Raw genomic sequence first — 21,826 nt, 5'->3', positions numbered from 1 at the left:
AGGTGACCTGATTTGATCTCCGGTGCTACCATGGAAAGCACACTAGCCAGGGGTCCTTGTTCCAGCTTCACACCTGAATTGATGCATAATCTACTGCTAGACATTGAATATCTCAGTCTTTGTTTCCCCGCCTGTGAAATGGGCTAATGGGTGTTTGGCTGCCATAGTTGAGCCGTCTTTCATGATTGTTGTGATGAACAAAAATAAGTTAAAAGACTTTCAAAAAACACAAAGGATGATACCAAGGATATCGAGATACCATTCTCCTCCAAAGGGCACTAAACGTAATCAAAGTGTTCCATGAAGAAATTTATTTCCACATTTATTTTCACAGATGCTTTTTCTGTTCCCTTGTTAACTCAGAAAAGAACGGCAGGAAGGGAGAGAAAAATCCCCCCCGCCCCCGTTGAGTTAGGCTAGAAAAGAACTGGATGAAATGTATATGAAACACATCTCGTATATATGTACATAACACCAAGTCACAAATTGAGGGCCTTTGCTGCAAACAATCATTACTGCACTTTTTTCAAAGCAAAAAGGAAAAAGGACATGAAAGAAAACTCACACCCTGAAAAGTATAAATGCCAACAAAGAATGAAAGTGTTCAACCTTACCCCAGTAATCACTGAAATGGAAATTAAAAGACTAGGGTACAATTTTTCATCTCTCAAGTTGGCAAAGAACTTTGCTTACTGGTAACAGAGTGCTAGTGAGGGTAAAAGGTGCAGACTTCACGCAAAGGGTACAGAGTGCTTCTGCCTGTCTGCAGACCAGTGTGCTGCTATGTAGCAAAAGCCTTTTAAAATATGTACACACTTCAACTGCATCGTCCTACTCCTTCTAGGATTTTATCCTAAGAAAGTGATCAGAGATAAGCTTAAAAAGAATTACATAGGAGGACAGTTGCTTAAGAATTGTCTGCAATAATGAAAATTTGTAAACACTTTAAAATAATCAGAGTAGAAGACTCAAAGGGCGCCTGGGTGGCTCAGTCGGTTAAATGTTCCAACTTTGGCTCAGGTCATGATCTCACAGTTCGTGAGTTCGAGCCCCATGTCAGGCTCTGTGCTGACAGCTCCGAGCCTGGAGCTTGCTTCCGAATCTGTGTCTCCCCCTCTCTGCCCGTCCCTTGATCATGCTCATTCGCTCTCTCTCTCTCTCTCTCTCTCTCTCTCTCAAAAATAAATAAGCATAAAAAATATAAAAATAAAAAAAGTGTAGAAGATTTGATAAATGATGACATATCAATGGCCATTTTATGTAACCATTAAAAATTAGAGTACTGAAAATATTGAAGGAAATAGTTTTCTTAGATGGCTGCTATCTGAAGATAAAAAAAAGCAAGATAAACAAATTCTGTTAAATATAGATGCATACACACACTCACATACATAAACACAAATCATATATCCATGCTCTAGGAAACCTCATTTCCTAGACGTGATGTGTTATACATTTCTAGGTAATGGGGTTCATGGGAGATTTTTATTTTCTTATAATGTTTTGAAAATGTTTTTCCGTATTTATCCAAGTGACTGTGTGTTACTTTTACAGCTCCCTCCCAGGAGAAACTGTAAGGGTAAATGCTTCTCCAAGGCAAAGGGACAAAGCCCCTAAACCATTTCAGTCTCAGGCCCTTTGGTTGGTTGTAGCGGGGAGGTCACCAGAGTTCAAAGTCTGTGTACAGATTTATAAACCCATTGCTGATTTTTCCCCAACACGATTGTCAGGCCCTGGGGATTGATTCAGACCATGTAGATGCCCAGGAGATTAATTAGTGAACCAGAATTGTCTGTGTTAACTGATGAAGAGGAATATCCATGACTTGAGAACAAATATGGGTCCTTTATTTATTTACTGAGCACCTTCCCTGTACCAGGCCCTCTCTTTCTGAGTGGAGAGCCCTTCCAGGGTCCAAATCCCAGTCTAGAGCATTGCCTGGTAAGAACAGAATGAAACACCAGCTTCAGGATTCTTTTGAAGACACTTCTAGCCAACTGTGACAAATTAAATGGTCTCTTCTCTGCTCAGGAGCTTTCTCTGCCTATAGAATCAATATGAGTCAGCCTGAATCAGGGTTCCCTCTCCTTCATGTTTGAAATACAAATTTGTCTTCCCCAATTTACGTTTTTTTGTGTGTGTGCTAGACTTCTTTCAGTTTATAGTTGTCATGACAACTAAGCCCATAGCCCATTTTCCTAATGGGCTCCAGCATTGTGTTTCCTGATTTATTTCCTTCTGTGGATTAATTTAGAGATTGCTCTCCTTCTAGGGGCTCCAGTGTGATAGCTTAAAGGGAGAAGTCAGGTAGGCCCCTTCCAGGCACTCTGTGAAATGAGCTCTCTGGGGAGACTTCCTTCTGGAGAGCTGACGCCGTGAGTGCCATGTGGACCTCTCCATCTCAGAGACCAGTACTCTTTAGCCTTGTCCCAAGATTTGTAGACCTTACTTTGACCTTAAATGTTAATGTCTGTCTACCATTTGCAGATGGTTTTGAGATCTCTACCCCTAGACATTTTTACTCATAATGAAGACAGTAATGTGTTTTGATGTGTTTGTCTAGCCGGCTGATTATTAGAGATGCAGTAACCAGGACCTACATGTGAAGCCAGTTTAAATTATTAATAGAGATAGTTTACAATGGTTAGAGGATTTCTAATAGGAGATGATCCTGTAAAATCAGTGGCAAATGTTTAAAGAGTAACATATGCTTTTTGTAGAACATTCAACTGTACAGAAGTATTTAAAGTAAAAAGTGAAAATCCTGTGTGCTTCGCCAAGCCTATCTGCTCCCACAGTTGACATTTCCTTCTAAACTATCTTACACACACACACACACACACACACACACACACACACCCCACATATACTTTTGTTTGTCTATGGGATTGTATGTTGTTGATGTGTTTAATAGGATTATAGTATACATCCTTTTTTGAAACTTGCTGTGTATTCATGTAACAATTTAAGCCATAGATCTAGACTAGGGTTCAAATCCAAGCTTTTACCACTCACTGGCTGCCTCTCTGAACATCAGTTTCTTCATCTGTACAACGGGGATAACAGTGTCAGTGTTTCATGGGATTGTTCCCTCTTTCATGGGGTTGATGTGAGGTATAAGTAGCTTAGAACAGGCCTGACGTGTTACACACACACTCAGTGAGTGTGAACTGGTAGTAGTTTCATCTTAGTCTTTGCAGTGGATGCATGACATTCCATGATGTGATAGACCTGGATTTTTTTAATGGACTCTTCCTCTTTGATGGCTCCTAGATTTTACTTACCACAAGTAAGTCTTGCCACAAGACCCCCTACTATTGCACTAAGGTTTACAAAGTTATTGCCCTGCTGTGGGTGAATGAATCCCAGGTACAGCCAGCTGTAGGATTTGGGAATCCCCCATGAGAGGTGGAAGACAGGGTCTGAGGTGGCTAGAAGGTTTATGCACTCTTCTGTTCCCAGCAAATCGCCATTGCCCGGGAGGGCGACCTGCTGACCAAGGAGCGGTTGTGCTGCGGCCTGTCCATGTTTGAGGTCATCCTGACACGCATCCGGAGCTACCTACAGGACCCCATCTGGCGGGGCCCACCGCCCACCAATGGCGTCATGCACGTCGATGAGTGTGTAGAGTTCCACCGGCTCTGGAGTGCCATGCAGTTCGTCTACTGCATCCCTGTGGGGACCAACGAGTTCACAGCCGAGTGAGTACCCTCCAGGAAGGCTGGGTCCCCGCCCGACGTGTGTGTCTCCCCCGACCAAGAGTCACCAGGCTACCAGAGCTCACCCAGAAAGGTGGGCAGGGGCAGATTGTCCAATAGCTGCTCGCTGAATACACAGATGTGCCAGGTGCTGGACAGACACCAGTACTGAGCAAAAGTAGACGGTTCCTGGCCTCATGGGGCTTACAGGGCTGAGCAGAGACAACATGCATAAACATAAGGCACATTGAATGAGGTCGCTTGGCAGGAAGGGCAGGAAGGGTGACAGGTGCCTGAGGAGAGCGGAGTGAGTTTTTGGAATGTAAATCACACAGTAGATCTGAGCCTTGAACATCGCCTGGGATTCAACCCTTAGAGGGGAGGAGAGGACATTCCAGGAAGAGCAGCAAGTGGTTGGAGGCAGAGGAGTGTGTGCGTGAGCATGTGCCCTGGGGTCGAGGACCCCTCAGGGCCTGGTTTTTCCGAGACCGGAAACTGCCCTGATCACATGGGCAGGAGGGAGCCCTGCTGAGGCTTTGTCACTGAGAAGCCCAGTGTCCACCTCGCCCCTCACAAAATTCCAGGATTCATAGAAAAGAGAGCAAGGCCTCCCCAGCTGAGGTTCATGCCCTAACTTGCTCACGCAGTCCTGCCTCATGAGGCCTACACTCCTGAAAACCAGGAAGCCTTCTAGAGTAACCCAGTCCTACCCCCAGAGAAGACAGAAGCAGATTCCAGTTCTTCCTTCCCTCACCCAGCTACACACACCAAGAACAGAGTGGTGAAGAAGACAAGTCCTGTCCTCCTGGAGAACAAGCAAGTGAGAGGCAGAGAATCCTGGAGGCAGTGGTGCTGGGAGTGGGCCGGGAAAGCTGTTTTCAGAGCAGCTGCTGGGCCTTCCCTTTAGCCACGGTGATGGGGAAGCAGGGAAATCTGCCCATCGGGCTGCAGCTGCTACTTGAGGACAAGAAAACAGCAGAGAGACGACCCCATGGCCTCCAAAATCGCCCAAGATGCTGCTGCCTGCGGGAGGCATGCAGGCTGAGCCTCACCAGCCCAGGAGGACTCACAGCTCCCCCCCACCCCACACCAATAGTGTCTGCTCGTCCACACACCATGCCCCATCCCTGTCCTCTGAGCCTGCGTGGGCCACTTGGTTCCCTGGTTTGAGATGGTCCTTCGCCTCACAAGCATTCCTGTAGCTCCTTTACAGAGAGGTCAGACACATTCTCATCTGAATTCTAATCAGCCACGTAAATCTCAAGGACTGGTTGAATTTTTTTCCCTGCAAATTTGTTTTCCGCAAAGGTGATATTTCCATCAGTGGCTAATAGGCTGACACCTCTTTGTGGTTAGGAGGATTTATAATGTAACCACGGTCCCTGGAACAAGTGAACGTATGCTCACATCTTCCCTTGTACCCACTTTACAGATGAAGAGGGTTGACCCAGGGACGGGCTTGCTCACTGTCTGTACTCCTGGCCCCAGAGCCCTCCCCCTGCCCTTCCCTGCCCCTCACTCTAGCTGCTTCCTCTTCCCACTCCCAGGCAGTGTTTTGGTGACGGTCTGAACTGGGCCGGCTGCTCCATCATCGTCCTGCTGGGCCAGCAGCGTCGCTTCGACCTGTTTGACTTCTGTTACCACCTGCTAAAAGTACAGAGGCAGGACGGGAAGGATGAGGTCATTAAGAATGTGGTAAGCAGCTCATGGTTGGGGCCAGGGAGGCGGGGCCGGGCCTGACAGGCAGGCTTTCATCTGAAAAGGAGGGTGAGCCGCTTGTGGAGGCCAAGTCCCCACACCACAGGTAGGTACAAAGATGCTCAGTGGCCGGGGACCTTCTTATAGGAAGCCATGAGTCACTTGCTCATAACCTGCTGGGATGAATCAGGTCACCCCGCAGGGCTGGGCCGGGCTCCAGACCTGAATTACCCCTTCCCTGTGCCAGTCAGACTGCTGATACCAGTGCCTCATCCACACAAACTCTCACTGAACACGGAAGTCGTACAGGCACGGGGATGGGAAAAACGCGGCCGCGGAGTAAGCGGGGCTGCTGGGGTGCACTAACAAGGGCTGTCTAAATTGGGCTGAGGGGACAGGCGGGGAGGGATGGCCAGAGAAGGCGTCTCATGCAGACAGCACTTGAGCTGAGTCCAGAATGACTAGCAGCCAATAACCAGGCAAAAAATGGGGTGCAGCATGGGGAGGATGTTCCAGACAGAGGGAACAGCCATAGCAAATGCACAGAGACATGAAGATGTGTGGCTGGAACAGAGCGTGGGTCTCTAGGACTAGCTGAAAGGAGAAGGAAGCAGGAGCTACCTCATAAAGGGTGTTTGTTTTATTTGTGTTTGTTTTTTGCCATTGTGGTAGAACATACATAACACATCAAAGTTGCCATCTTAACCATCTTTAAGTGTGTGGTGCTGGGGCATTGGGCACGCTCACTCTGTCACGCAGCCGTCACCACCTTCCATCTCCAGAACTTTTTCAGCTTCCCAAACTGAAGCACTGTTCCCATTGAACTCTAACTCCCTAGTCTCCCCTCCCCCAAGACTCTGGTAACCACCTTTCCACCTTCTGTCTCTAGGATCTGACTACGCCAGGGACTCACATAGGAGGAATCATACAGTATTTGTCCTTTTGTGCCTGGATTATTCCATGTGCTCCAGGTTTACCACGTTGTAGCTCGTATCAGAATTTTCTTCATTTTTAAGGCTGAATAATATTCTAGTGTATGCATATACCACATTTTGTTTATCCATTCATCACTGATGAACCCTTGAGTTGCTTCCACTTTTTGGCTATTGTGAACATGCTGCTGTGGTCACGAGTGCACAGATATTTGTTCAGGTTCCTGCTTTCATTTCTTTTGTATATACCTAGGAAGTGGAATTGCTGGGTCATATGCTAACTCCATTTTTTTTTTTAAGTTTATTTATTTTGAGAGGGAGAAAGAGAGAGCATGGGCCGGGGGTTGGGGGTAGAGAGAGAGGGAAAGAGAGAATCCCAATCAGGCTCCACACTGTCAGCACAGAGCCCAGTGTGGGGCTCAGTCCCACGAACTGTGAGCTCATGACCTGAGCCAAAATCAAAAGTTGGACACTTGACCAACTGAGCCACCCAGACACCCCGCTAATTCTATTTTTAATGTTAGAGGAACTGCCATGCCATTTTCAGTAGTGGCTGCACCATTTTACATTCCCACCAGCAATGCACAAGTTCCAGTTTTTCCCCATCCTTCCTAGCCCTTGTTATTCTCTGGGGGTTTTGGTAATAGCCATCATAATGGATGTGGAGGGGTATCTCATCCTGGTTTTGATTCCCATTTCCTAATGACTAGTAATGTTGAGAATCTTTTCATGTGCTTATCAGCTGTTTGTTTATCCTCTTTGGAGAAATGGCTATTCAAGTCCTTCGCTCACTTTTTTTTTTTAAGATGTATTTTATTTTTACAGAGAGAGCACGCATGCAAGTGGGAGAGAGTGGCAGAGAGAGGGGGAGAGAGAGAAAGAGAGAGAGAGAGAGAGAGAGAGAGAGAGAGAGAGAGAGAATCTTAAGCAGACTCCATGCTCAGCGTAGAGCCCAACACAGGGGCTCGATCCCATGACCCTGGGATCACGACCTGAGCCAAAATCAAGAGTCAGACTGAGCCACCCAGGTGCCCCTTTGGCTCACTTTTTAATTGGATTGTTCTTTGTTGTGTATATATATACATTTATATTTATATATTCTGGATATTATGTATATTTATATGTTCTGGATATATATTCTGGATATGTTTATATATTCTGGATATATTTATATATTCTGAATATTAGTCCCTTATCAGATATTGACTTGCAGATACTTTCTCCCATTCCATGGGTTGCCTGTTCACTCCGTTAATAGTGTCCTTTGATGCAAACAAGTTTTTAATTTTGATGTAGTTCAGTTTATGTTTTCTTTTTTTTAAATTTTTGTAATGTTTATTTATTTTTGAGACAGAGAGAAACAGAGCATGAATGGGGGAGGGTCAGAGAGAGAGGGAGACACAGAATCTGAAGCAGGCTCCAGGCTCTGAGCCATCAGCACAGAGCCCGACGTGGGGCTCGAACTCACGGACCGTGAGATCATGACCTGGCTGAAGTCGGACGCTTAACCGACTGCGCCACCCAGGCGCCCCTATGTTTTCTTTTATTATTTGTGCTTTTGGTGTCACATTTAAGAAATCATTGCCGGGGCGCCTGGGTGGCGCAGTCGGTTAAGCGTCCGACTTCAGCCAGGTCACGATCTCGCGGTCCGTGAGTTCGAGCCCCGCGTCGGGCTCTGGGCTGATGGCTCAGAGCCTGGAGCCTGTTTCCGATTCTGTGTCTCCCTCTCTCTCTGCCCCTCCCCCCGTTCATGCTCTGTCTCTCTCTGTCCCAAAAATAAATAAACATTGAAAAAAAAAAATCTTTAAAAAAAAAAAAAAAAAAAAAGAAATCATTGCCAAACTCAGTTTCATGAAGATTTTCCTCCATGTTTTCTTCTGAGTTTTATAGTTTCAGCTCCTATGTTTAGGTCTTTAAACCATTTCAATGTTTGTTTTTGGTTTTGGTTTTTATGTTGTGTAAGGTAAGGATCCAGCTTCATTCTTTACATGTGAATATCCAGTTTTCCCAGCACCATTTATTGAAAACACCATACTGTCTCCATTGAATGTTTTTTTGCACCCTTGTTAAAAATCCTTTGACCATATATGGAGGAGTTTATTTCTTGGCTGTCTATTCCATTGATTTGTGTGTCTGTCTTCATTCCAGTGCCATACTATTTTGATGACTGTAGCTTTGTAGTAAGTTTCAAAACTCACAAAGGGCTTTATGGCCAAGTTAAGATTTGATTGCTAAGTTCTGGAAACCCATACAAGGCCTTTAAGCAAGAGAGTGATGTGATCATTGAAGCATCAAGACCCTGGACCCCAACCTCACTGAACTCTTCTCTTGCTCTTCCTTTTTTTTCCCCTCTGTCCCTTCCTCCTGCCCCTAACCTGCACATCCCTGTCCTTCTGCAGCCACTGAAGAAGATGGCAGACAGAATTAGGAAGTACCAGATCTTGAACAATGAGGTTTTTGCCATCCTGAACAAGTACATGAAGTCCGTGGAGACGGACAGCTCCACCGTAGAGCACGTACGTTGCTTCCAGCCACCCATCCACCAGTCCTTGGCCACCACCTGCTAGGCTGAAGGTCCTGCAGACCCTCGACCTGGAGGAGAAGAAGCAGGAGAGAGAAAGCCATGGCCAGCCTGCAACAGGGTCCTCCTGGACAGCATATGGGATAGGCCTGGACACAAACAAGAACCTCCCCAAACACATCTACACCTCCCAAGGGCTGGGCCTGTGCATGCTCTCCCATGACATCTCCATGGTGGTTTCTCCATAGCGTAAATGAAAAAAAAAAAAAATCAAAAGAAACAGGGCAGTATGTGCTTTTTCTTTTCTTTTTTCCCCTCAGCTGTATTAAGAGCCCTAGTCTCACCCCTTCTCCATCTCACAGCCCCACCCCACATCCATGGTTGCTTCTCAAGACCTCCTCCCAAATGGTGACCTCCTACCCAGTGCCCACACGTGACCTCAGAAGTGAAGTCTCAGAGCGGAGAAAAGAGCATGGCCATAACCTGAGATACCAGCCTGAGCTGACAGGAGTATGTCCACGTACCGACTTCCTCTCCTCCTCTGGCTCCCTCCCCGCATTTTCCCAGGTGACATCTCCCCCTGCTCTGGGTGCCAAGGATTCTAGCACCCACAGCAGTCATGGACCAGACACTGAGAGCCATGGGAAACAGAAGACGAGGTTCCTGGTACTGACACCATGATAGATGGTGGTGGCCCTGGCTGTCCCTGGACTCCCCAAACCCCACTCTCCTCTCAGGTGCTCCTAGAGAGAACTCAGAAGTGCATTCATAATCGTATCTTACTTAGTGAAGTTATGGTAGGAAGATGGTCAGGCCTGCTGTGCAGAAACAGTATTTATTAACACAGCCAGGAATTCCATAGCCCCAAACAGAAAGCCATTAGACCATCTCAGCTTGGTGAGGAGGCAGTTCCTTTATTCATCAATCAAATACTGTGAGCACCAAGCTGCACAGGGCAGTGGATGCTGGGGATGCAGCATGGAACAAGTCAGTCATGCACTGCCCACCGCATTAGCCAGTGACCAAATTAGGGACAACTTCTCTGCACAGACTCTCATCAAGGAACACTCCCACGAGAAAGAAAATATTAAGGGGTTATTTCAACAGAAGCCCAAAACACATTGGAGTCAGGGAGGTGAGGAATATAAATAACACTTGTCAATGAGCTTTTAGTACCAGGATGTACTCCCAGAAAAGGAGTCCTGTTCTACTGAATCAGTACTTCCATTGTCCTAGAAGCTGAAAGATTCCTATGACATTTTATCTTTTACTCTCAACATCCTTAGTTCTCTTTAACTTAGATTTTGAGGCCTGGGGCATATCGCACAGGGGCATATCTATGTGCATTTCTCAGACTCAACCAAAAGTCTGCAGAATCTCCCAGTGAGCATAGGGAGACTGGTTAGAAGGATGGAAGGCTTTGGGAATGAATGTCTCATTACAGAGAACCTCTTGCTCAAAGAAGTCTGGGACCCTGAGCTTGTAAGAAAATAAAAGTGAGACATTTGATATCTCATCCCCAACCCAGGGAGGAAAAGAAAAGTGAGAAAAATAAAACAATAATGATCCCCTCCCTTAGGGTGGATGAATGGAAATGGTTACCATTAACAGATGGCCCATTTTAACCCCATGGAAAGAGCAAAACAGTCCATAGCAAGAGGTTGTGTGATACACTGTGCCCACCAGGGAGGAAAGAAGGGCTCATCAAATGTGGTCCAAAGGCCTATATCAACATGTCCTGAGACTAGCACATTGGATGCAGATTCCTGGGCCGTACCTCAAACCAATTAACCAGAGTAAGGGAAATCTCTATCCACAAGCCCTCTTTGTTGTACTGTTGCACAAGGAAATCTGAGGACCACTGCTGTCGAGGGTCTTTCCACCACTAGGGCTTTGAGCTCCTTCTGAGCCATGAAAGAAAGTATTTGTAGGGTAGGAAAGTGATTCAGGGTGGACCGGCAGATCCTCTCATTCTTAGATGCGACTTCCTATTCTGATTTTTTAATTTTTTTCTTCTTGGTGGCCATAGATGCGCCAAAGGCAAAAGGGAGAGGCTACACACACCGCATGATAGAACTACATGGTGGAACACACCTTCAAAACCCACCAAAAAAAAAAAAATCTCTAAGCTGCAGAGAATCTTCAGTCCTGTCCAGGGACAGTGGCTCTTTCAGATAGGTGACTGGCTATTAAGTCCTAGAGATTATTCCAAATCCATGATCATTGCCTTTGTGGAGATTTGGGTCATCCATTTGAGGAGACTGCTATTTCAATAACCTGTCCTTCCTGTTCTGCATCTGTAACCCTGAATTTGACCCCTTGGGTAGAATCCTATTATCCTCAAGAGACCTGATCCTGGTAAATTGAGGTCTTCACCTAAATGAAAGACATTTCATTTCCCTGGCTCGCCAGCAACATTTATTTATGAATACCAAACAGCTTTAATATTCTTTCCTCCCTGGTATTACTGCCTCCTTTTGATTTGATTTTTTTGTGTGTCTAAGAAGCAGGAAAAAAAAAATCTTAGGTTTTAAAAAGTTTAAAAAAAATTGTTTCAAAAACTGTCAAATGTACCATATTTGTATTAAGAGTTGTTGGGAATTTTTGTACAATGAATTTACATTTATTTATGGTGACTTATATTTACGCTTGTGATCAAATCATGATGTTAAATTCTTAAATCATATTTGCTATGCAGCTGAAGATGATATTTTGCTTTGTATTTTGGGGTACCTGTGTTGAGTTGATAAACATTTCCATCTCTACATCTCCATTAAAACTTCCAAACCAGCATCTTGGTCTTGATTCCTGGTCCTGTTCCAGGGCTCCTTGATCTGTGGAAGGCCACATGAACACCGATGACTGAGGAAACAGTCTGAAAGAGAATGGAAGGTGATAAAGGTATAGCTGGTCATTGTGCCCTAAACTAATGACTGGCTTTGCTTTCTCGCTGGAGGCATTACCTTTACAAATTGGTTTATGCTAGATAAGATACTGGCAATAGTTGCTGCTCTTCAGAATTCCATGGTCTCACTGAGTGATCTCTATTTTAAGAGGAAGGAAGGGAACTAATGTGTGCAGGCAGCATGCTAAGTCCTATTCTTTCATTCCTTTGAATCAGCCACAGTCACTTTATGTGCTGTATCCCACCTTGGACAGACAGGCTGTGCAGTGTTCACTTTCACACCGTTGCTAAGTGACCACTCTGATTTGAACCCAGCTTCAAAGCCTGAGCTTTTGCTGTCATGCTAATGGACTGGTCAACCAGTCCCGACCCCAAAACTAGACTTTGGGCCACTGGACTTTGCAGGGCTTTGGGTGAGGGAGATTGAGCAGAGCCTGGGCTCAGGAGGAGGCCCAGCATGGTGGCAAGGGAGTTACTAGGCTGAAGGTACCTCTCACACTCCTCAGGATGACACCAGAAGAACACTATAAAGTTGTGTGTGAAACTGACACCAGTGTGTGGAGTCTCATGTTTTTCACAGCAGCAGCTTTCCCAACGGCCACTCACAAAGACGAGTCCTAGGTCATTGGTGACTCCCCCTTGCCTGTGGCCTGGGGTAACCCTTTAATCTCTCAGGGCCTCCATTTCCTTATCTTCAAATTGGACAAAATGATCTGAGGTCCTTTCCAGCTCTAATATCCTGATTTCAGGTAATGTCCCAGTGGCCTACATTGAGGGGCCTACTTCACAAACTTGAAGACTTTCTCAGCCATGTGTTGCCACTTCCAAGGATTCTCATCGTTAGAGGTTGTACAATTGAGCTGGTGTAGTTGGGGCACGGTTGGTATTAGTCCTGAAAGATGCTCAGTGGTAAGAGGGTTCGGTGGTCACATGGACATGGGGAACGGCTCATGCTGTTTCCCTTCTCGAAGATCCGCAATGCTCTGAGTCCTGCAGCCTAATCAGCCTGGAATAACACCACACCACGCAGTGACCATGACTTCGGAAACCCCTTTCTCTGCAACACGAATGATCCTCTCATGGAACGTACCTTGAAAACTACTGGGCTAAGAACATGGAAGTCTGTGTTAGATGCAAACAAAACAACAAGCACCAAAAACTCCCACAGGAGGGGTGCGTGGGTGACTCAGGCGACAGACTCTTGGTCTCAGCTCAGGTCATGATCTCACAGTTTGTGAGTTTGAGTCCCACATCGGGCTCTGTGCTGATAGTGCTGAGCTTGCTTGGGATTCTCTTTCTCCCTCTTTCTCTATGCCCCTACCCTATTTGCACTCTCTCTGTCAATAAATAAATAAACTCAAAAAACAAAAAACTCCCACAAGAGAAGGACCACTGACTTCACAATTTGTGAAGCAGGGACCTGCCCAAGTACTGAAGGGTTTCAGATGGAAAGGGGAAGCATTTTCACGATGGGAGAGAATAGGGCAGAGGAGTGTATTCATTTGCTAGGGCTGCCATAACAAAACACCACGGACCACGTGGCTTAAACAACAGAGATTTACTTTCTCACGGTTCTGGAGGCTAGAAATCCATGAGCAAGGTAACATCAGAGTCGGTTTCTTCTTTTTTTAATTTTTTTTTTAAAGTTTATCTTTGGGGGGAAGGGGCAGAGAGAGAGGGAGAGAGAATCGCAAGCAGTTTCTGCACCATCAGCACAGAGCAGGGCTGGTTTCTTCTAAGCCTCTCTCCTTGGCTTTTAGATGCCGTCTTCTCCCGTGGTCTTCACATGGTCTTCCCTCCCGGTGTGTTTGGGTCCTGATTTCCTCTTCTTAGCAAGACGCCAGGCATATTGCATTAGGATGCATTCATGTGACCTCATTTTACCTAAACGACCTTGTTAAATAAAGGCTCTGTTGTCAAGTACAGTCCCATTCCGAGGTACTGGGGGTTAGGATTTTAACATAGGAATTTGGGAGTAGGGAACACAATTTGGTTTATAACACCAGAGAAGAGGAAGTCTAGATCTGAAAAAGCCGTTGCCTCTGGGGGCCCTGAACTTGTTCGAAGGCTGGGATGCCATTGCTTTGAGAAACACATCTTGAATACTATTTGCAAAACTATATAATCAATTATGGCCACAGACCTAAAGGAACTTCTGGAGTTGTAGAAAGGATTTTTTAAAATGCACATAGTGAACAAGAATGTAAAGGAGAATATGTTGATTCTAATAATCACTAGATTATTTATTTACTGAGTTTTCTCATGCCAGGCATCAGGAAAAGTGCTCTTAGGGGCACCTGGGTGGCTCAGTCAGTTAAGCATCTGACTCTTGATTTTGGCTCCAGTCATGATCTCACGATTCATGGGTTCAAGCCCCCATCAGGCTTCATGCTGGCAGTGTGGAGCCTGCTTGGGATTCATTCTCTCTCTCTCTCTCTCTCTCTCTCTCTCTCTCTCCCTCTCTCTCTCTCCCTTTATCTGTCTCTCTAAGTACATAAATAAACATTTAAAAAACACAAAAAATAAGTTTTTATTCACTTAAATATGACAACTTATAGGAGGTAGGCACTATTATTTGCACCCACTTTACAGATATAGATACTGAGGCACAGATCTCAAAGAGGGTAAGGGATGGAGCTCTAGAATTCAAAGTCCAGTAAGTCTGGATCCAGGTCCAAGGTCTTAACCCCTAAGCATATAACAATATACTTCACAGCACTTCTATCCTAAGGGATCTCGAGACAGGCACACCAAATATTTCTCAAGATCAGAGGAAAGAGAGTGTTTTTCCAGCTGGGGCTAAGATGGAAAGGGTAAGGGCGATATCAGGGAGGACTTCATGGAAGAGGTTCCATATCTTCCTAAACTTGAAAAATGAGAATCTGAACACAAGGAGATGCACCAAGAGATTGAAGGGAAAGAATCTACCCACATCAAATATTGGCCAAGAAAAGGCCCTGACCCTTAATGGCTTAAATTAGGTTAAACATGCCACTGTCCCTAGCTCTACACTTGACCAGGCCCTGAATGTCAAAGTCTTACAAAACGATGCATTTATTGAGTAGATTCATGCATCATGCGTCTGTGTCACTGGCAATCTGATACTCAGTGCTGCTTCAGCACTGGTAACCCTAAACATCCACTGTGTGCCCAATGCCTTTCAGGCCTCAGGAGAACATTTCCCTCATTGCTTGCCCATGTCCTAAAATGCAGAAGCCTACAAGCGTAATGAAGTTTTGTGCATTGTGCTGCCACTGATACCAGGGATGCGTCCTGCTTGGAAAGTGGGGAAGCTTGAGGCCCCTAGGTGAGGAAAGAGGACAAGCCAATGAGAATGGCAATTTTAACCGAAAATCCAAGAGCATTTTTGTGCCACATATATGAGCACACACAGCTTGAATTTATTACTAGAGAACATGGCTACAACTGTGCCTCTGATGATGTCCCCTTTTTTGAAGCAAAAAAGATTACGTACACTAGTTTATGGAGCTGTTGTTCAAAGCTAGAATATTTGACGAAACACATATCAGATTTCACATTATAAACCACTCGCAGACACTCAATGGAACTGCTGACAAAATGCTATTAAAGTAATTGGATTTAGTTTAGACAAACGTAAAAGATGCACTAAAACTTTACATAAAGGCCCAGAAGATCCTCAAAGAGTGAATCATGTTCTTAAGGGAAAATAAAATTCATTGTGAATTTACGTGTCTATAGTTATTTGGTCTGAACAATTGCTTACTATTGTTAACATTACAAAAAAAAAAAAAAGGCATCTAGGTTTGTTGAATTTGCTTCAAGGGGACTAAAATATATTTTTATAAATTTTAGAGAAATTGGCTTCCCTAAATGAAAATGCATGTGAAGAATGCAACAAAAAATGCCATTCCAATGAAATATAAAGAAATCCAAACAGTGAAACAAAAAATATTTTGCATGATTAAGAAGATTCACATGCAAATAATGTCAAACTAACTTGTTTACAAACTGTTTTTTGGCCATTATAGGTCAGAGCATAGTCCTGAGGAAGATCAGAACAAACTGAGCCACATACCGCTTTTAGGGAGGTTTCCTTATAATATCCCAGAACTGAAAAACTTGAAATAACAGAAATACTATATGCTCCAGAAGTTGCTTTAAGAGACAGTGAAAATCATTTCATAAGGAACACTTATATAATAAAATTTATATAATAAAATGAAAATGTTTTGCAATATTTTCTGTTACAATAATTATACGTGACCCCCTATTTACAGTAGTTGAATGTAATATGTAAAATACCTGGCTTAATTTTTCATCTAAGTATTGCTTTAAAAACCCTACTGATGGGGGCACCTGGATGGTGCCCCTGATCAGTCGGTTAAGCTTCCAACTTCGCTTGGCTCAGGTCACAATCCCAGGTCTGTGGGTTTGAGCCCTGCATCAGGCTCTCCACTAGCTGTGTGGAGCCTGCTTGGGATTCCCTCTCTCCCTGTGCCCCTCTTCCTGTGTGTTCTCTCTCTCTCTCTCTCTCTCTCTCTCTCTCTCTCTCAAATAAATAAACTTAAAAAAAATAAAAGAAGCCACACCCTAAAAAAACCCATTGATGATTTCAGGTGCCACCCCTTATCAGAGCAGAATTTCTTCAAGTTGAAATTAATAAAAAAACAAAGAGTTACAGTGACTTAAGAAAGGTGGTCTAATTTGAAAATCTTGATCATAGTGTTCTCACCACACCAAAAATGGAAAGGTAACTATGTGAGGTGATGAATGAGTCAATTAACTTGGTTGTGGCAATTATTTCACAGTATACACATGTATCCACACATCACATCGTACACCTTAAATATATACAATTTTTATTTGTCAGTTATATCTCAAGAAAGCCAGGTGGTGGGAATCTTGATCATAATATATAATGTTGCTAAAATGAAGGCAAGAAAGATAAAATTTCTAGCATAAATGCATATTGACTTATGGATGACCTATTTGTTTTATCCGTTCACACATCATTGGCCCAACAACAAAACACCCAGGAATATGCAAATGATAATTAATTCAGTCATCTTTGATAGTTTTGCCAGCTTCCAGTCGTATAAAACCCACGGTGTGACATATAACTTCTTTTGTGTTATAAAAGTATATTTCATTGTTAGAAAGAGAGAGCATATTTTCTAATAGTTCAATAGTGTGATTTAAAACTTTTAATTATTTAGAGACATATGATATTTGGCGCTTTTGACCCAGACCCTGCAGATGGTTGGAGGCGGTCAGCTCTTACTCCTTCTTCAGTTAGCCTAATGTGAATAAAGACGGAGGGAGAAAGGGACAAAGACCCATTTGCTTCCCTCTAGGCAAGGAGGAGAATAACCAGCCCCCCAAACCAGTCCCCACAGCCCCATCTGGTTTGATTTACCCTGATTTCCTCGGTCCACTCCCCTCTCAGCCCACCCCCTCGCTCCCAGATGTGGCACTGTCTCACTAGAGCTTCCGGCAGAATGGGGAGAGTGGAGGGTTTCCCTGGGAAAATATGCTGTGAGATGCTATCAGAGCTAAAAATATGCAGGCCTTAAGCTCCGCCTTCATTAGTCAGAATAAAACCCAGGGATTTCTGCCTTCTGGAGTTTCAGACCAACGAAAAAGGGGGAAATCAAAGAGCCTCCTCATTGGGGCTTGGGGCTTTTCTCAAACACTTTCTGCCATGGAGCCAGACCCTGAGCTGGACTCGTAGGTGGCTGCCCTGGGCAAGGGGCTGGCTCTCAGCAGGACGGCCTAGGATGCACCCATCCCTGGCTACCACATACTCTCATTTAATCAGCATTCCCATTTTATACATGAGGACTCAGACTCAGAAAACAGTAGAAGTTAAACAACCACACCACTGGCCTTTTTCAGTTCATCCTGGACTCAGGCTCTCCCTTGTCCTCCCGATGCTCACACTGCCCCTGCCTGCCAGGAATGCTTGCCCCTTCCCCACCCCACCTCCCTGTCTTCCCAGGCTAAGGCTCTCTGTCATCCTTCAAGTCTGGCTTCACATGCCCTTCCTCTTGGAAACCTAAGTCCCAGGTGCTCTGTTAGATACATTCTGTGCATTCTGTACTTGACCTTCTTGCCATTTATCAAAATTGTGATTCAATGCGAACTGCGTGACCATTTAATGAATACGGTCCATGAGTGGGGGGATTGAGTCAGTCTTGCTCACCCTCACAGTGCCTGTGCTTTTCACAGCAGGCGACAGACACATTGAACATGTGGCATCTTTGTCTGATGAATGACTCAATTCCCCTGCCCCCTCAGAAAAGCTTGCCATGTAATCGGTGTCAACAAGTTACCCCGCCTTAAGACAGCAGCTATGGTAAAACGGAAGAGAATAAAGCACTAATTGGTGTGGGCGGTAAGCATTATAGTTGTCCTATACAGGGTCGTAGTGTCGACTGTGGAGGTGGACTAGAAGCAGGGGGGACAGGGACAAACACGAGAAAGAAACAGAGTAGTGGATGGGCATGAGGCGTAGGACATAGCCTGCAGGCAGAACCTGCTGGTGGTAATTTTCTCCCTCTTTCTCCCTTCTCAGCCAAGAATGAGGATGAAAGAGACTGGTTAAATTTTGGTTGTTGAGGGGTGCCTGGGCGACTCAGTCGGTTAAGTGTCTGACTTTTGATTTCGGCTCAAGTCATGATCTCACAGTTCATGAGTTCGAACCCTACATCAGGCTCTGTGCTGACAGAGCACAGCCTGCTTGGGATTTTCTGTCTCCTTCTCTTTTCTCTGTCCTTTCCTCATTCACTCTCTCTCTGTCTCTCAAAAATCATATAAACATTAAAAAAAAAAAAAAAGCTCAGTGGTTGAAAACCCAGCTCTGCCAGGAACTAGCAGATTCTTAATCTCTCTAAATATTAGGTTCTCTATGGATTAAGAATAGTAACAATGGTAATACCTACTTCTGTGATTGTTGCAAGGATAGAATAATATTACAGTATTTCCCCCTTATCTGCCATTTTGTTTTCCATGGTTTCAGCTACCTGTGGTCAACTATGGTCTGGAAGCAAATGACTGTCAGGAGGTCAGTAGGAGCCTAACACTACCCCACAGTGCCTATGTCATTCACCCCACTTCATCTCATCACATAGGCACGTTATCATCTCACATCATCACAAGAAGAAGGGTATGTGCAATACAAGAAGGTATTTTGAGAGAGAGAGATCACATCCATATTTATTATAGTGTATTGTTATAATTGTTACATTTAATTATTGTTAATCTCTTACTGTTTGATTTATAAATTAAACATTATCATAGGTATGTACTAGGAGAAAACATAGTGTATATATATAGATACAGGGTTCAGTACTACCAGTGGTTTCAGGCATCCACTGGGGGTCTTGAAACATGTCCCCTGTGGTTAGTGGGGGACTGCTGTATGCACAAATCAACTAGCACAGCTCCTGGCACATTGTCAGTGCTCAGTGACTGGCACTGATTCAGAAAAGAGGGCTCAGCCAGCCAGGGTCATTCATTTTTTCCTCTGTAGCCAGGGCCCTATTTCCTTCTCTCCAACCTGGGTTTCCACTCAGGACTCCCCAGGGAAGGTCAAAGCATATCTTGGAAGATCTCATTACCCCTTCTCCTCACTCAGTCCAACGTTATTTTCCAACAGATTCAAGAACGAAAAACCTAGAGGAGGGAGAAAAAAATCCGTTGGAGGATACTATCCCAGAAATCATGAAGCCAGGAAATCAGATTGGGTTATTCCTAAAAACCAAAGGGGAGAAGGCAGGACCTATTTTCCCATCCCAGCCCTTTTTTGAAAGGCTCATTCGCTTAAAGAAACCCAGAATTAATTCATAGGACCTGGAGCCTGTGGCCAGGGGTCCCTGAATTGACCATTTCCCACCCAACAGAGGGGAAGGCCAGCCTTTGGGAGGCCTTTACTGTCTGCGGTTGATTAGTTAACTGTCCTCACCTGCAACTTGAAGTGTTCCCAACACCCCAGCTAAGCCCAGGAATGCTTCCCATACTTCCTCCTCCCTTGCTGACAAAGAATATGCAGACCAAAGAGTACATAGGACCAGGTATCATGAGACCTGGGTCTAGTCTTAGTTTTTCTACCTCGGGCCTCATTTTCTCCATCTTTAAAATGAGTATGATACCAGATGACCTCTAAGGACTCTTCCTGCCCCAACAATCTGATGTTTTCCAAACTGAGACCACAGATGGGAATCTCCGCCTGCCTTGGGGGAACTGGCAAGGGAAGAGGATGCTGAGGTTCTGTAAGGACTGCTCTAACCTCAGGAAGTTCAGGGACAAGCTTTGGGGGTTCATGGTTGCCCTGAAATAGTAGACACACATCTAGGTGCATTTTATTTTCCTTCTCAGAGAGAGTGGTTCATAGATAGCCTCAAACTCTCAAAGGAATCTAAACAGGTTAACAACTTCTGGCCTAAGAGGATGCAGCCCTGTATTAGTCTCATATTGCTGCTTTAGCAGATTACCACCAATTTAATGGCTTAAAGCAATATAAATGTGTTATCTTACAATTACAGACCTCAGAAGACCAACGTCTTCCAGCATGGTCACTAGGCTCAAGTCAAGATGTCAGCAGAGCCAGTTCCACCTGGAGACCGCAGAGAACAGTCCTTGCCTCTTGCAGCTTCTAGAGGCTGCAGCTCATAGCCACATCACTTCGGTCTCTGCTTCCCTCCTCACATGCCCTTCTCCTCTGACTCTACCCCCCTGCACCCCCTTAAAAGGACTCTAGTAATTACATCGGGCCTACTTGGATAACCCAGTATAATCTGCCCACCTCAAGATTCTTAAATTAATCACATCTGTAAAGTCCCTTTTATGATGTAAGGTAACAAATTCACAGATTCCAGAGATTAGATGTGGCTATGGGAGGAGGGGTAAATTAATATTCAGCCTAGCACAAGCCCTTTGGGAGGAAACATTTTATTTTATTTAAATTTTTTTAACGCTTTTATTATTTATTTTTGAGACAGAGAGAGAGCATGAGCAGGGGAGGGGCAGAGAGAGAGGGAGACACAGAATCTGAAGCAGGCTCCAGGCTCTGATTTGTTAGCACAGAGCCCGACACGGGGCTCAAACTCACGAACTCCGAGATCATGACCTGAGCCAAAGTCCGATGCTTAACCGACTGAACCACCCAGGCGCCCCAGGAGGAAACATTTTAAATAATCAAACCCTTTGCCCCAGCAATTTCACTTCCAGAATTTCTCCTACAGGTGTAACTGTCACATGTGTAAAACCCCATGTTCAAGAAAGTCTATTATAGCAGAGTTTATAATACTGAAACCTGAAAGCAACCTGTCCTACTGATAATCAGTAAAAAGGTAACTAAATAAGTTATGAAATATTCATATATTAGGAAATTCTAAAAAGCCACATTTTAAAAATAATAAAGTATATTCATATATACTAATAAGGAAAAGTCTGCCAGATACATTGTAAGGTGAAAACAGAAACTTGAAATCCAATCTGTATAATGTGATCCCCTTTTTAAAAAGGGTTTGTGAGTATGTGTGTGTCATTTCTGGATAGATGCTGAAGAATCTGTTAGTGGTGGTGACTGCCTCTTGACTACAGAACAGCCAGAGGGGGGCACCTGGGTGGCTCAGTCTGTTAAGTGTGGGACTTTGGTTCAGATCATGTGCTCATGGCTTGTGAGTTTGAGCCCCGCGTCAGGCGTTGTGCTGACAGCTCAGAGCCTGGATCCTGAATCGGACTCTGTGTCTCCCTCTCTCTCTGCCCTCCCCTCCCCATGTTCTGTCTCTCTCTCTTTCTCAAAAATAAATAAACATTTTTAAAAAAATTTGTAAAGAAAGAAAAAAGAATAGCCAATGGACTTTTATCCTTTATTTTATACCCTTCTGAACTGCAATTTTTTTTAAATTAAAAGTTATTATGAGTTGTACAATTTAAAACCACACATTTAGGGGTGCGGTGCCTGGCTGGCTCAGTCAGTAGAACGTGCAACTCTTGACCTCAGGGTTGTAAGTTCAAGCCCCACGTTGGGTGTAGAGAGTACTTTTAAAAATAAAATCTTTCAAGAAAAAAAAAAAATGACATACAT

The 21,826-nt window shown here is 44.5% G+C and overlaps 1 protein-coding gene across 5 annotated transcripts in view; it reads left to right on the top strand.

Moving 5' to 3' along the window:
• Positions 1-11,642, top strand: part of CYFIP2 (cytoplasmic FMR1 interacting protein 2) — a 128,703-nt gene extending 117,061 nt beyond the window's left edge. For all 5 annotated transcript variants that reach the window (XM_023260164.2, XM_023260157.2, XM_023260160.2 and 2 more), the window contains 3 exons: positions 3,463-3,701; positions 5,246-5,393; positions 8,728-11,642. In XM_023260164.2, the coding sequence (XP_023115932.1) occupies positions 3,463-3,701; positions 5,246-5,393; positions 8,728-8,895 (555 nt within the window). In that variant the 3' untranslated portion in view covers positions 8,896-11,642. The remainder of the gene's footprint in view (positions 1-3,462; positions 3,702-5,245; positions 5,394-8,727) is intronic.
• The last annotated feature ends 10,184 nt before the right edge of the window (positions 11,643-21,826 follow it).

The sequence above is a fragment of the Felis catus genome, chromosome A1 (assembly GCF_018350175.1).
Source record: "Felis catus isolate Fca126 chromosome A1, F.catus_Fca126_mat1.0, whole genome shotgun sequence".
NCBI classification, from domain to species: domain Eukaryota; kingdom Metazoa; phylum Chordata; class Mammalia; order Carnivora; family Felidae; genus Felis; species Felis catus.
Note: the sequence above shows the minus strand (reverse complement) of the source record. Positions and strands in the feature narration are given on the sequence as shown.